Source organism: Rhinoraja longicauda, chromosome 9 (assembly GCF_053455715.1).
Source record: "Rhinoraja longicauda isolate Sanriku21f chromosome 9, sRhiLon1.1, whole genome shotgun sequence".
NCBI classification, from domain to species: domain Eukaryota; kingdom Metazoa; phylum Chordata; class Chondrichthyes; order Rajiformes; family Arhynchobatidae; genus Rhinoraja; species Rhinoraja longicauda.
Genome location: NC_135961.1, coordinates 28,414,036 through 28,426,516, shown reverse-complemented (window position 1 = coordinate 28,426,516; position 12,481 = coordinate 28,414,036). Strand labels below are relative to the sequence as shown.

Below are 12,481 nucleotides of genomic sequence, written 5' to 3'. Positions count from 1 at the left end.
AGTCAAAGAAATTGAAGGACTGAGGATAGAATATCAGAAACAATTTATCCAGCATTCGTGATGTGATAAAACAAGGGAGAAAAGGAAATTCAGTGACATAAATTAGACTCGGTCAGGTAACAAGAAGATTAAAAGTGGCTGAAGATAATTAGAACAAGGAGACAATGTGGATATAAGAAGTTAATTTTTAAAGTATCTCAGAATAATTTTAGTTTGAACAGGGCCAGAGAGTTTGACCAACATATAAGGATATAAACCTCATCAGGGGAAAGGTCCTTATGATGTTAACAATCAGACAGGTTACATTGAATTCAGTTCACTTTAAAACCATAAATGCAGCATTTTCTTGAAACTCATGACAACTTTGAAGGGAATATGATGTTTTGGCCAAACAAGTAATGGAGCATTGCAAATCAGGCAGTATTTGCTGGTGACTGTAATTCATAAAGCATTTATTTCTGCTGCAGATAGCTGGATGATCTGCAGATTAATAATAACACTTTCTGCCATACACCTGTAGAGATTTGTTAAGAGAATTCAGCGACAGGTGGAATCTCCTCAAATTTCTGAGGGAGTTTTCCTCTCAGTGAACCAACGTTCGTAGTCTTGCATAATGTATCATTTGAACAGAGAAGGGGCCATTATTCTTCCACATATAATGGACTTTTCCCTTTTGAAGTTCTTGCAATCAGAACAATTTTATATCCTCTTCAAAAAATACTAAATTTCTAAATTTCCAATTTTACTGCGGAAGCCCTTTGCTCTGTTGCATGGAATATTGTCTCCTAAGTAAATCATTCAATTGTAAACAAGTCGATTAGCTTTGGAATCAGCATGAAGTATGCCAATCAGAATATTTCCTATCCTTTAAATAGGTTTTGTTTATTTTAGAGTTACAGCATGGAAATAGGCCCTTCGGCCTATTGAGTCCACACCGACCATCAATCACCCGTTCACACTAGTTCTATTTTTTCCGCTTTCTCATTCACTCCCTACACACAGGGGCAATTTTACAGAGGCCAATTAAACTTACAAACTCATATGTGTTTGGGATGTGGGAGTAAATCAGAGCACCCAGAGGAAACCCACATGGTCACAGGGAGAACATGCAAACTCCCACACTGACGGCACCCAAGATCAGGATTGAACCCGGGATTCTGGCGCTGTGAGGCAGCAACTCTACCAGCTGCGCCACTGTGCCGGTTGAAAGTCCAATAACTGATCGCTTTGGCTGCAGAAGCAATTGTAGAGAAATAGGAATACTCAGGGTGAGGCTGTTATAAATATGATAGAGGACAAGGATCTTTCAGTTAATTTCCTCGGAAATGGAGCCAGTGAAGCTTGGGGAAGGTGGATGAAATGGTTGGATGAACTTCTTGATTATACAAACATTTGCGAAACTTGAAGGTGCAGTATTTTATTAAAATGCATTCTAAAAGTACGGGTGATGCAGTAAAAGTGGGGTTCATTGCCCATACTGAACCATCCGACCAACATCTAGAGAGCAGTCCTCACTATCCATCGTATTGAAGACCCTCGGACTATCATTAATCAGACTTTACTGGACCTTATCTTGCACTAAACGTTATTCCCTTTATCATGTATCTGTAGACTATGGACGGTGCGATTGTAATCATGTATAGTCTTTACCCTGACTGGTTCACATGCAACAAAAAATTTTCACTGGACCTTGGACCACGTGACAATAACTTAAACTAAACTAAACTACCCAGTTATGTTCGGATGGGTCCACTGTACTGATATTAAGGAGAGAGTTGCAGGATTTAGGCCCAACACTGATGGAAAAAACTGCATTATATTTTCAGTCAGGATGTGTGACTTCGAGAGGAACTTAGAGGTGATGACATTGTTCTTATCCTTTCATACTGGTAGAGTTTGCAGAGCCAGGAGGTGACTTTCTCCAGCTCTCCACATCAGCCTCACAGCAATAGCAGTGTTACTGGGTCTGATGAAGGGTTCAGTCCCGAGTCATCACTTATCCATGTTCTCCAGGGATGCTATCTGACCCATTGAGTTACTCCAGCACTTTATGTCTTTTATTCTTGCTGTTGTTCAGTTCAGTCCCTGATAAATACTGACCCAAGATATTCATAGTGAGAACTTGATGACTGTGGTACTGGGAAATATTTGGGGCTTTTCTAGGCGTGAGAAGAGTTTTGCAATGGTTAAACCTAATAATGTGAACATTTAGTTTTGAATTTTAGCAACTGTGAGGTGAAGTTAATTCAAAATGGATCAAGTTCGGAAGATGGCAAAGAAGGTATTGCACCCAATTTATGTATGAGGTATGCGGGTCAGTTATATGGTACTCAGTTCAGGTCTGGCAGAGCTGAATCATAATGGCAGTAACCAACATCCAGTCAAATGATGCCATACATGAGTACAAGCCAAACACAAGTACAATCTGAAGAAGGGTCTGGAGAATGACCTTGACACGAAACGTCACCTATCCATGTTCACCAGCGATGCTGCCTGACCCAATGAGTTACTCCAGCACTTTGTGTCCTTTTTTGTAAACCAGCAGCACGATGGCATAGTAGTAGAGCTGCTGCCTTACAGCACCAGAGACCCGGGTTTGTTCCTGACTACAGAGGCTGTCTGGACGGAGCTTTACATTCTCCTTGTGACCGCAGGGTTTTCTTGGCGAGCTCCGGTTTCCTCCCACACTCCAAAGGCGTTCAGGTCTTTTGGTCAATTGGTTTCGGTAAAAATTGTAAATTGTCCCTAGTGTGTAGGATAGTGCTGGTGTATGAGGATCGGTGTGGTTCAGTGGGCCGAGAGGCCTGTTTTCACGCTGTTTTTGTAAGCTAATCTAAACTAACCTAAAGCATTTGCAGTTCCTTGTTTCTACAAGTACAATAGGCAGTGCAAAGAGAAAAATAACTGGAGTGCAAAATATAATGTTACAGCAAAAAAAAATTATAACTACGTTGAAAAGATGGAGGATTCTTGCATGGAGTTGTCAGAGCCGAGTTGCTATTTCTGATTTCAGAGGATTGAAAGAATGCCTGATGGTAGGAATAATGAATATGTGACAGGTGATCTGATGGTGTTTATGGAGCACACAGTTTGTTTTTGTGTACAGTATGTTGTGCGTGGGTCGACTCTTACTGACATTTCTAGACATGTTGTTTTCATTCCCTTTGCAATTCAACCAATACATCTTCTGGACGCAGAAGCATTTTGCTTTCTTAAGGCTGTACGTTATCCTCTTATCCCCACTGTTCTAGCATAGAGTACAACCAGCTGGAGAACTATAAAAAGGCTGATAATGCAAGCTCTTTTCTGCTGTCTCATCTTAATCTTGTTACACAAACGATTTGTGAAGGGATTCATGAATTTTAATTTTACCCTTTGCATTAGCTCTTCACGTCGACCACCCCCAGCTGCCCTCTACAGGAAATGGTGATCCCGGCCTTATACCTTTTGGGGGGAAAATTGATTATGATCCTAGTAGTTATGCAAGAAAAATGGACTTACCAACCACCCATGATGATGATTAACACTGATCAGGAGGAAAAGCTTTGCCTCTTAAACTTTTCACCTCCATGTGAATGCCACATATTTTATCCTTTGTCATGTAGGGGTTTCAGTAGCACTGATTACAACCTACTTGTAAATATATATTGTACAGTGCCTGTCCTGCTATTTCTGTCTGTGTTTGTCCTACTGCCGTAAAATGCACTCTTCTAACAAAATACATTTTCTCGTGTTTTTGTATATAAACCAATTATTTTCTCTTTTTTCCCCTTTCTTCTTTTGCATTCTTCACATTCAAGCTTCAGTTGGAACTTTGTTACTTTCCCGTCATTGTAGTCTATACATTGTAGTCTACACAGTGTCTTTACATGAACACAAGCAATGTGAATCTTATAGATACAAAGAACTGCAAATGCTGGTTAATATACAAAAGAACACAAAGTGCTGGGCACTTGGGCTGTTTCTGATAAACGTGCCAAGTTGCATGTTTGATCTGTCAACAAGGGGTCGTCCTGATTCCCCACCCTTTTCCATCGTAGAATCTTTTGGCTGTGTTTGATAGTGGTTTATAGAAGAAGGGTTTCAACCAAGACATTACCTATCCATGTTCTCCAGAGATGCTGCCTGACCCGCTGAGTTACTCCAGCACTTTGCATCCTTCAATGTCAATCTTACTTTGGAGGACAAGGGACATATTTGATCCTGGCTTTGCCTGTCAATTTCTGACACAATTTTGTTGATTTTAATATTTTGTCCTTTCCACAAAACCAGGGCTGATTGAAAACCAGGTTGTGGCTGTATTGACAATTAACTTGTGTCTTGCCAGGAATGGAGATTGAACTTGACTTTACAATATTAACAGAAAGTCCAACATGTTTGAAATATCTCTTTTCTACCTCTGATGCAATGATCCTTTGTATTCACACCGCAAAATGCAGGAATAGATTTAGATCAAATCAGATCTCGTTGTAATGTGTCAAATTATTTTGAAATATGATGACACTTAGAGAGTGCCTTTGATTTTTGTTAAGTGCAGGGACATAATCCAATAGCCTATTTTTTTAGATCTTTAATTTTTTTACCATTCCATCTCAGAGAAAGAATATAGACTAGCTAAAGAAAACAAAACGTGCTGGACTAACTCAATGGATCAGACAACATTTGTGAAAAGTTCCTTTGGTCTACAATATAGTGTGACTGGTGATTTTCATCCCAGTTCAGCTCATTAGTCATCTGCTAGATAAAATGGAATGGCCCTCGAACAGTTTCCTGGCATAGGTTGCCAAGTAGACCTATATCAGTCACCCTGTTGCCAAGAGTAACATTTAGAACTCATCAACTGGAGAAGTTGAATTTTCTTTTGATTTCCTTCCCCACCCTATGCCGTTCTCTTATGAAAGCCTAAATTATATCATTTCATAAGCAACTGGACCCATCCAGCAACCTGGTGCATGGCTGTACTTTGTCAGAAAGACAAAGGTTTGCTTTTTCTAATCCCAACTGGGGGCTTCAGAGTTGTAGCCAATTTCACTCTTGTCCAATGTTCACTCTTCAAGCAGATAGCACTGGATGGCATTCTGGAGCAGAAGTCCTGACTTTTTTACAACTTTTTTTCTCTTCCCCCCCCCCCCCCTCCTCACTTCACATTTCATTTCTAACCTTGGGCTGGGGCCGGATGCCTGATTATAAGAGACCAAAAAAAAGTGTCTCTTGCTTTCCTGAGATCTTTCATCTCAGGAAAAGACACAAATAGCTGGAATAACTCACCAGATCAGGCAGTATCTCTGGAGAACATGAACAGGTGACGTCCCAGCACAGGACCCTTCTTCAGACTTAAGAAAAATCACCTATTCTCCACAGATGCTGCCTGACCTGCTGAGTTACTGCAGCATGTTACATCTACTTTTGTACACCAGCACCTACAGTTCCTGGTATCTTTATTTATCTCAGTGCATGTTGTGGATCAAACTTGAAATGTAACCATAGAGTCAAAGAGTGATACAGTGTGGAAACCGGCCCTTTGGCCCAACTCGCCCATACTGGCCAACAATGTCCCAGCTACATTAGTCCCACCTGCCTGCGCTTGGTCCATAACCCTCCAACCTGTCCTATCCATGTAGCTGTCTGATTCTTAAATGATGGAATAGTCCCAGCCTCAACTACCTCATCTGGCAGCTTGTCCCATACACCCACCAGCCTTTGTGTGAAAAAGTTACACCTCGGATCCTATTAAATCTTTTCCCCTTCACCTTGAACCTTTGTCCTCTGGTCCTCGATTCCCCTACTCTGGACAAGAGACTCTGTGCATCTGCCCGATGTATTCCTCTCATGATTTTGTAGACCTCTATAAGATCCCCCCTCATCCTCCTGCGCTCCATCGAATAGAGACCCAGCCTACTCAACCTCTCCCTATAGCTCACACCCTCTAGTCCTGGCAACATCCTCGTAAATCTTTTCAGAACCCTTTCAAGCTTGACAATATCTTTCCTATGACATGGTGCCCAGAACTGAACACAATATTCCAAAAGCAGTCTCACCAACGTCTTATACAACTGCAACATGACCTCCCAACTTCTATGCTCAAAATTCTGACTGATGAAGGCCAATGTGCCAAAAGCCTTTTTGACCACCTTATCTACCTGCAACTCGACCTTCAAGGAACCATGCACCTGCACTCCTAGATTCCTTTGCTCTACAACACTCCCCAGAGGCCTACCATTCACTGTGTAGGTCCTGCCCTTGTTAGACGTCCCAAAATGCAACACCTCACACTTCTCTGCATTAAATTCCATCAACCATTCCTCAGCCCATCTGGCCAATCGATCCAGATCCTGCTGCAATCTTTCACAACCATCTTCACTATCTGCAAAACTACTAACTTTTGTATCATCAGCAAACTTGCTAATCTTGCCCTGTATGTTCTCATCCAAATCATTGATGTAGATGACAAACAGTAAAGGGCCCAGCACCAAACCCTGAGGCACACCCTTGTCACAGGCATCCAGTCCGAGAAGCAACTTCCACCATTACCCTCTGCTTCCTTCCATGGAGCCAATTTGCTATCCATTCACCTATCTCTCCTTGGATCCCATGCAATCTAACCTTCCAGAGCAGCCTACCATGCAGAACCTTGTCGAATGCTTTACCAAATGCCTTACTGAAATCCATGTACCAAAATTCAATAATTCCGTTTTACGTGGGTAGTATTGCAGTTCTCAAACCAGGACACAAAACACATCTAAGTAGATCGTGACAAGGTAATGAGGGAATAGGAAATGATGCAAGGAACCGGGAGGAGGGGGGAAAAGAAAAATAAAGTCAAAGAGGAAGAGGGAAGCAAAGGAACCAAGAGCTTAAATTATAACGTATCCAAATGATTCTGTTTTGCTTTCTCAGATGAAGAATGAAAAAACAGAAAAATATGATGAGAACCTCCACTATCCTGTGCTCATCACTTTAACTAAGCAGGGAACAGTGATCTGTCCTCATCCAAGCTGACCATGGACGGACTGATGCTTTCTTCGGTTCTTCTCAAGGCCTCACTCATCAACAGAGAAGTACAGCTCACTATCGCTTTCTCCTATTACAGAAGGACAGATTGTTTAGTTGAAGAGTACCACTGTAAGCTTACCCCAACAAATCGGCAGAATTTGTAATGCCAACATCTCCCCAATTAAAGCAGTTTGCCTCAATGAAGGTGCTTGTATACATGGAATTGTTTTTATTTCTCTGATTGCTTTGCTGTTTAAAATGTAAAGTCTATTATTTTAAAGATTTTTTTTCCTAATGCTGTTTTCTTACCTGAAGAACATTATACGCATTTATTTTTCAATAAAGTTTGTTTTAAAAAAAAAAATCTCGATTCTTAATAACGAATCTGCAAATACCTATTTCTATTTTGGCATAACTCCATTTGCTGCAAAGATGCTTAAAGCCTGGGTGGTTTACACTTCTGTTTACTTTACCTATCAGTGTAAACTTGACTACTTAACATTTAGTGAGACAAGGCTTGTCCAACACTCTGCCCCTCCTTTCCAATTATACATGATTAGCCGCAGTGTGTTGTGTTAAGATGAAGGGGTGTGCTGAGTGGTCATTATCTGTTGAGATGCAAGGAATCCAAGAGTTTCTAACCTTATTTAGAGAATCAACCGCTTGTTGCAATACTTGGTTTGATCAACTCACCCGTGGGTAATTTTAAAAAAAATCTACACTTTGGGATTATTACTGTTAAACCTCCATTTGATGAAATTCCCAAAGCAATCCTTAAATATTTCCATATATATATATACACCGATCAGCCAAAACATTCTGACCACCTGCCTAACATGCTGTTGGTCTTCCGTGTGCAGCACCATATGCAGCAGGGTGCGATGCACTGTGTATTGTGACACATTCCTCCTGTGACGACCATTAAAATTTTCTGTGACTTGTGCCACAGTAGACCTTCTGTCGGTTCGGACCAGTTGGGATAGCCTTTGTTGCCCTCGCGCATCGATGAGCCTTGGGCGCCCACCACCGTGTCGCCGGTTTGTGGTTTGTCCCTCCTCGGACCACTGTCGGTAGGTACTCACCACTGCTGACCAGGAGCACCCCACAAGCCTTGCCGTTTCAGAGATGCTCTGACCCAGTCGTCTGGCCATAACAATTTGGCCCTTGTCAAAGTCGCTCAGGTCTTTACTCCTGCCCATTCTCCTGCATCTAACACATCAACTTCACGAACTGCCTGTTCACTTGCTGCCTAATACATCCCACCCCTTGACAGGTGCCATTGTAACAAGATAATCAATGTTATTCACTTTGCCTGTCAGTGGTCATAATGTTTTGGCTGATCAGTGTATATATATATATATCTATATATATATAATCTCAGGAAAATCTCTGTACCTGCACACATTTGCATTGAGGTGGCATCAACCATCTTAACACTAGTGAAGAATGCCTGGTCTGAATGTATTTCAAGGGCATTTTATGTCCAAGCAGAACAATGAAATTCTTACTTGCAGTAGCACAACAAAATATGTAAACATAGTATGCTGTAAACAATATAATAAATGAAAAAAAAGTTCAGTATACACTCATATATATATATATATATATATATGTATACATATATATACACATAAAAACAAACAATAATAGTGCAAACAGACAAAACCAATGCCCAATGCCCATGTTCATGTAGCTTATTTGGAGGTTGTAGTGTTTAATAGCCTGATGGCAGCAGGGCAGAAGCTGTTCCTGAACCTAGATGATAGTTAATGCTATATATCCAAATGCTATTTTGATTGGACCTTTTGAATGAAGTCAATACTCAGAGATGTTGCCCACAATTGCAATTTTCTTTTTTGCTTCAGCATTCCTGTTTGTGCTTTTCAGTGCACTTTCCTTCTTTGTCTTTCTCCTTTCTTATTGTTAAGCAAAACCTGAAAGAAGGGCTTAGCAGTTAATACTGGGATCTACTTGTAGCTGTGTATACAGTAGCAGAATCCAAGAAGCTGAGCAAATGATGGAGGCTTAGTGTTGCAAACTGAGAAGGAAAATTGTTTTTAATTAGCACCTTGGTAAGAACTGCTGATTATTAGTGATTAGTTTTGTGAAGAGCTTTCAGCTGAGTAATTTGTGCAGCCATTACAACAGTTTTGTCAGAGCTCCTCTCCTGTTGTTAAACACAAACAGCAGATGATAACGGCCCAAGATGAGTTTTTCAAGTAACAATTTACATTACTGAGAAAGTATCAACTGCATTCAGGCGCAGTAGATCATAAAGAGTAAAATTGTGTTTAAAGCTTTATGCAAGAAACATTTGAGTATCAAGATACATTTAAAGTAAGAAAAGACACAAAGTGCTGCCATAACTCAGAGGTCAGGTAGCATCTCTGGAGAAAATGGATAGTTGACGTTTCGGTTCGGTATCCTTATTCAGACTCAATTATTAGCAATAGGTTTAGTCTGAAAAAAAAGTCCTGGCCCGAAATGTTACCTATCCATGTCTGAAGAAGGGTCTTGACCCAAAAAGTCACCTATTTCTTTTCTCCAGAGATGCTACCTGACCAAAATGAGTTACTCCAGCATTTTGTGTCTATCTTCGGTGTAAACCAGCATTTTCAGTTCCTTCCTATACTTTCTCCAGAGAAACAGGATCTTGTGGAAAACATGATCTGCAGTTCTTTGTATCATCTTTTAAATAAGATTTTGCAGCTATTTCTATTATATTTTGAGTTCATCTATGCCTATACATACACTGAAAGATGTGTGCATATACACCTTGTTATTTGGACATACAGAATTTGTCCTGATCCAGCATAATAAAGCAGCAGAGGCTGATAAAGTTTTAACCTTAAGTCCATTTTGAGGAAGATTAAGTGAGCATAGAAAACTCAAAGTAAAGCATCATGCACCCTATACCAGCCGGACAAGCCATAATGTCAAATTGGTGGCAGTGCTTCCAGTATAAAATTGGAAGACAGGGTAAATGTCTGAAATTCAATGCAGTTTCAGAAACTCAGGACCTTCGGTGATGGATGTCATTAAGTGCTTTCATCATAATAAACTTTAAACTATTGGCTTTATGAATTGCCAGGCAGTTTTGCTCTGCCTCAGAAGGAGATTGCAGTGTCTTAAGTGTGACAAACCCTATTAAGAATTGAGGCCGCTTTTCAAGCATACTTGGCTTTTCTACTCCCGGGGTGATTGTTGCCTATTAGTCAGCATCTGGGAAGATTTTCCTCTGGCAATCTTAGTTCAAGAGCTTTCTAGGCTTTGACCTGCCTTTTCAAAGCATTCTCTGAGGAGTTTTCTACATGCTGAATGCCAGAGGATTAATGGCTACTTTTTATTAATTCCATTTCAATTTTCTAAGTTAGTTATGTGTAGAACATTGTTTTCATTGTGCATGGGTGATTACTTGCCTGCTGTTCCTTTTGATACATTTGTAAAAAGTATGATTGTGAATATAATTGTATAATGTTGCAGGATTTTTATTTTGGGGGGGATAGAATAGTTCGTCTCAGCCGTCTGTGGATCTAATATAAAATGCCATTGCCCTATGAAATGAGTAAGTGTCATTAATTTCATATTCAAATACATTTTATACAGGATCAGTCCAATAAACATATGGAAGATATTCAACATGGAAATGTGAAATAGGCAATTGATTCTATTCATGAAGAAAACTTGAATGCTTGCAATCACAATTAAATTATCAAGGTCTTCTCTATAACTGGAATCTATTCTACATTCCAGTATCTCACTGATAATAAACATGTAAAGTCAATTAAATTTGTATTATCTTTGTCTTTGCAGTAATGCCGTTTTAGCTATATTTTCAACCATGATGATACATCTTGCACAATTGACCTTGCTCTTTCACCTTGGTTTCTATTTAAAAAAATGTATTTTGGAAGATGCTTTGTACTGCCCATTTAGTCATGTGCATTGCATCTCTCCAGAAGCAAATGTCTGGTACCTTGAAAATCCCATCAGAGGAGCTGCAGAATTTAATCTACAAACTATTCTTGGCCAGTCTCCTATGTTTGACAGCATCAAATCATTGAGTTAAAATGAAGCTTTATACTTGTGACACAATGGGGGAAAAAAAAGTAATTTTTAAAATTTTCACTTTGGCTGGTGTGTGGAATTGACTTGTATGCTCGGCAATTTACATCCACACAGCGGGCCATGCATGCAGTGTTTACAATGAAAGTGCAGTATTTTGGTAGTTTAACATCATGCTAGTTATGTGAGAACATTTTCATTCATGCATACAATTGCTTTGTGAGATTGACATTCAGCATCAGATTATTACCATCCATGGTGCTGAATGCTAAACTTAAAAAAACAACTGAAAGTATTACAAATAAATGTGAGTGATTCATTCATGGGTTTTTTTAAAATTTTGAAGCAAGTGGGACATCTGTTTATGAGGATTGACGAAGCTTTGTAGGAATAAAGATTTGTGTTCTGTAAGAATAGCGTTCCACACCTGTAAAATGAACCTTGCAAATATCATTTTTGCACCACTGTGGGAGATCGTTGGATCATTAAACCTGTGCTAAGTCTCAGAAAGACTTCTCCACAGTCACATACCTTGCTTGTGCTACATACTCTTCCTTTCTTCAATTTCCCATTTCAAATATTTACTTTTTAAAAGCTATTATGAATTCTTTTGACAATTTCTGATAAGAAAATCTATTTCCTGACAATCCCCTGCATTTTAAACACAAGCTATAACCTCTCGTTCTTCTGATATTCATTGACGTTGATGCCTTCATAGCAGCTCGCTGACGGATTATCTTATCAGTACCAATAATTTTGGATACCGTTAACAGTTGACCCTCTGGCTTTAAGGGCAATCCTGCTCAAAATTGCTGCAGTCTTGATAACTTTTCAAAGGTATGGTTGCCAAAAACGACACTTTATGATTGGAATTTTGTAATCTGTTGGAAAGCAAGGTGCATGATACTGATCTCAAGGAAATCTGCCCAAAGAAGTCTCGTGATCTTTGTGGTATGTATTTCCCTTTTTCTGATGTTGATTATTCTGAAATGGGTGACCTTTCGGGTCGAGACCCTTCTTCAGACTTGGTCTGAAGAAGGGTCTCGACCCGAAAGGTCACCATTCCTTCTCTCCAAGATGCTGCCTGACCTGCTGAGTTACTCCAGCATTTTGTGATACCTTCGATTTGTACCAGCATCTGCAGTTATTTTCCTACACAACATACCAGGCTGTACTTATTTTGCATTCAAGTCATAGCTGGCTGCTCTGTTCTCCCCGTCTGCTCCCAACTCTCGTTGTAGGTCTGTTGCAGGTCTGGTAAGGATTGTATCTCTCCAAGGTCCCCGTGTCTAACTCCTCCCAGTCCCTGTGTCTCCAGATATATCACCTTGTTCTGGTCCTCCCAGTCTGTTATGCCCATTTATGTATTCATCTAACGACAGCCCCCATGTGTCCAAAATAATACGGCACAGTATAACTAGAC

At 40.0% G+C, this 12,481-nt stretch overlaps 1 protein-coding gene across 1 annotated transcript in view; it reads left to right on the top strand.

Annotated features, from left to right (window-relative positions):
- camkmt (calmodulin-lysine N-methyltransferase) overlaps positions 1–7,303 on the top strand; it is a 259,217-nt gene extending 251,914 nt beyond the window's left edge. The window contains exon 11 of the mRNA XM_078405833.1: positions 6,898–7,303. Coding sequence (XP_078261959.1) covers positions 6,898–6,999 — 102 coding nt within the window. The 3' untranslated portion in view covers positions 7,000–7,303. The remainder of the gene's footprint in view (positions 1–6,897) is intronic.
- The last annotated feature ends 5,178 nt before the right edge of the window (positions 7,304–12,481 follow it).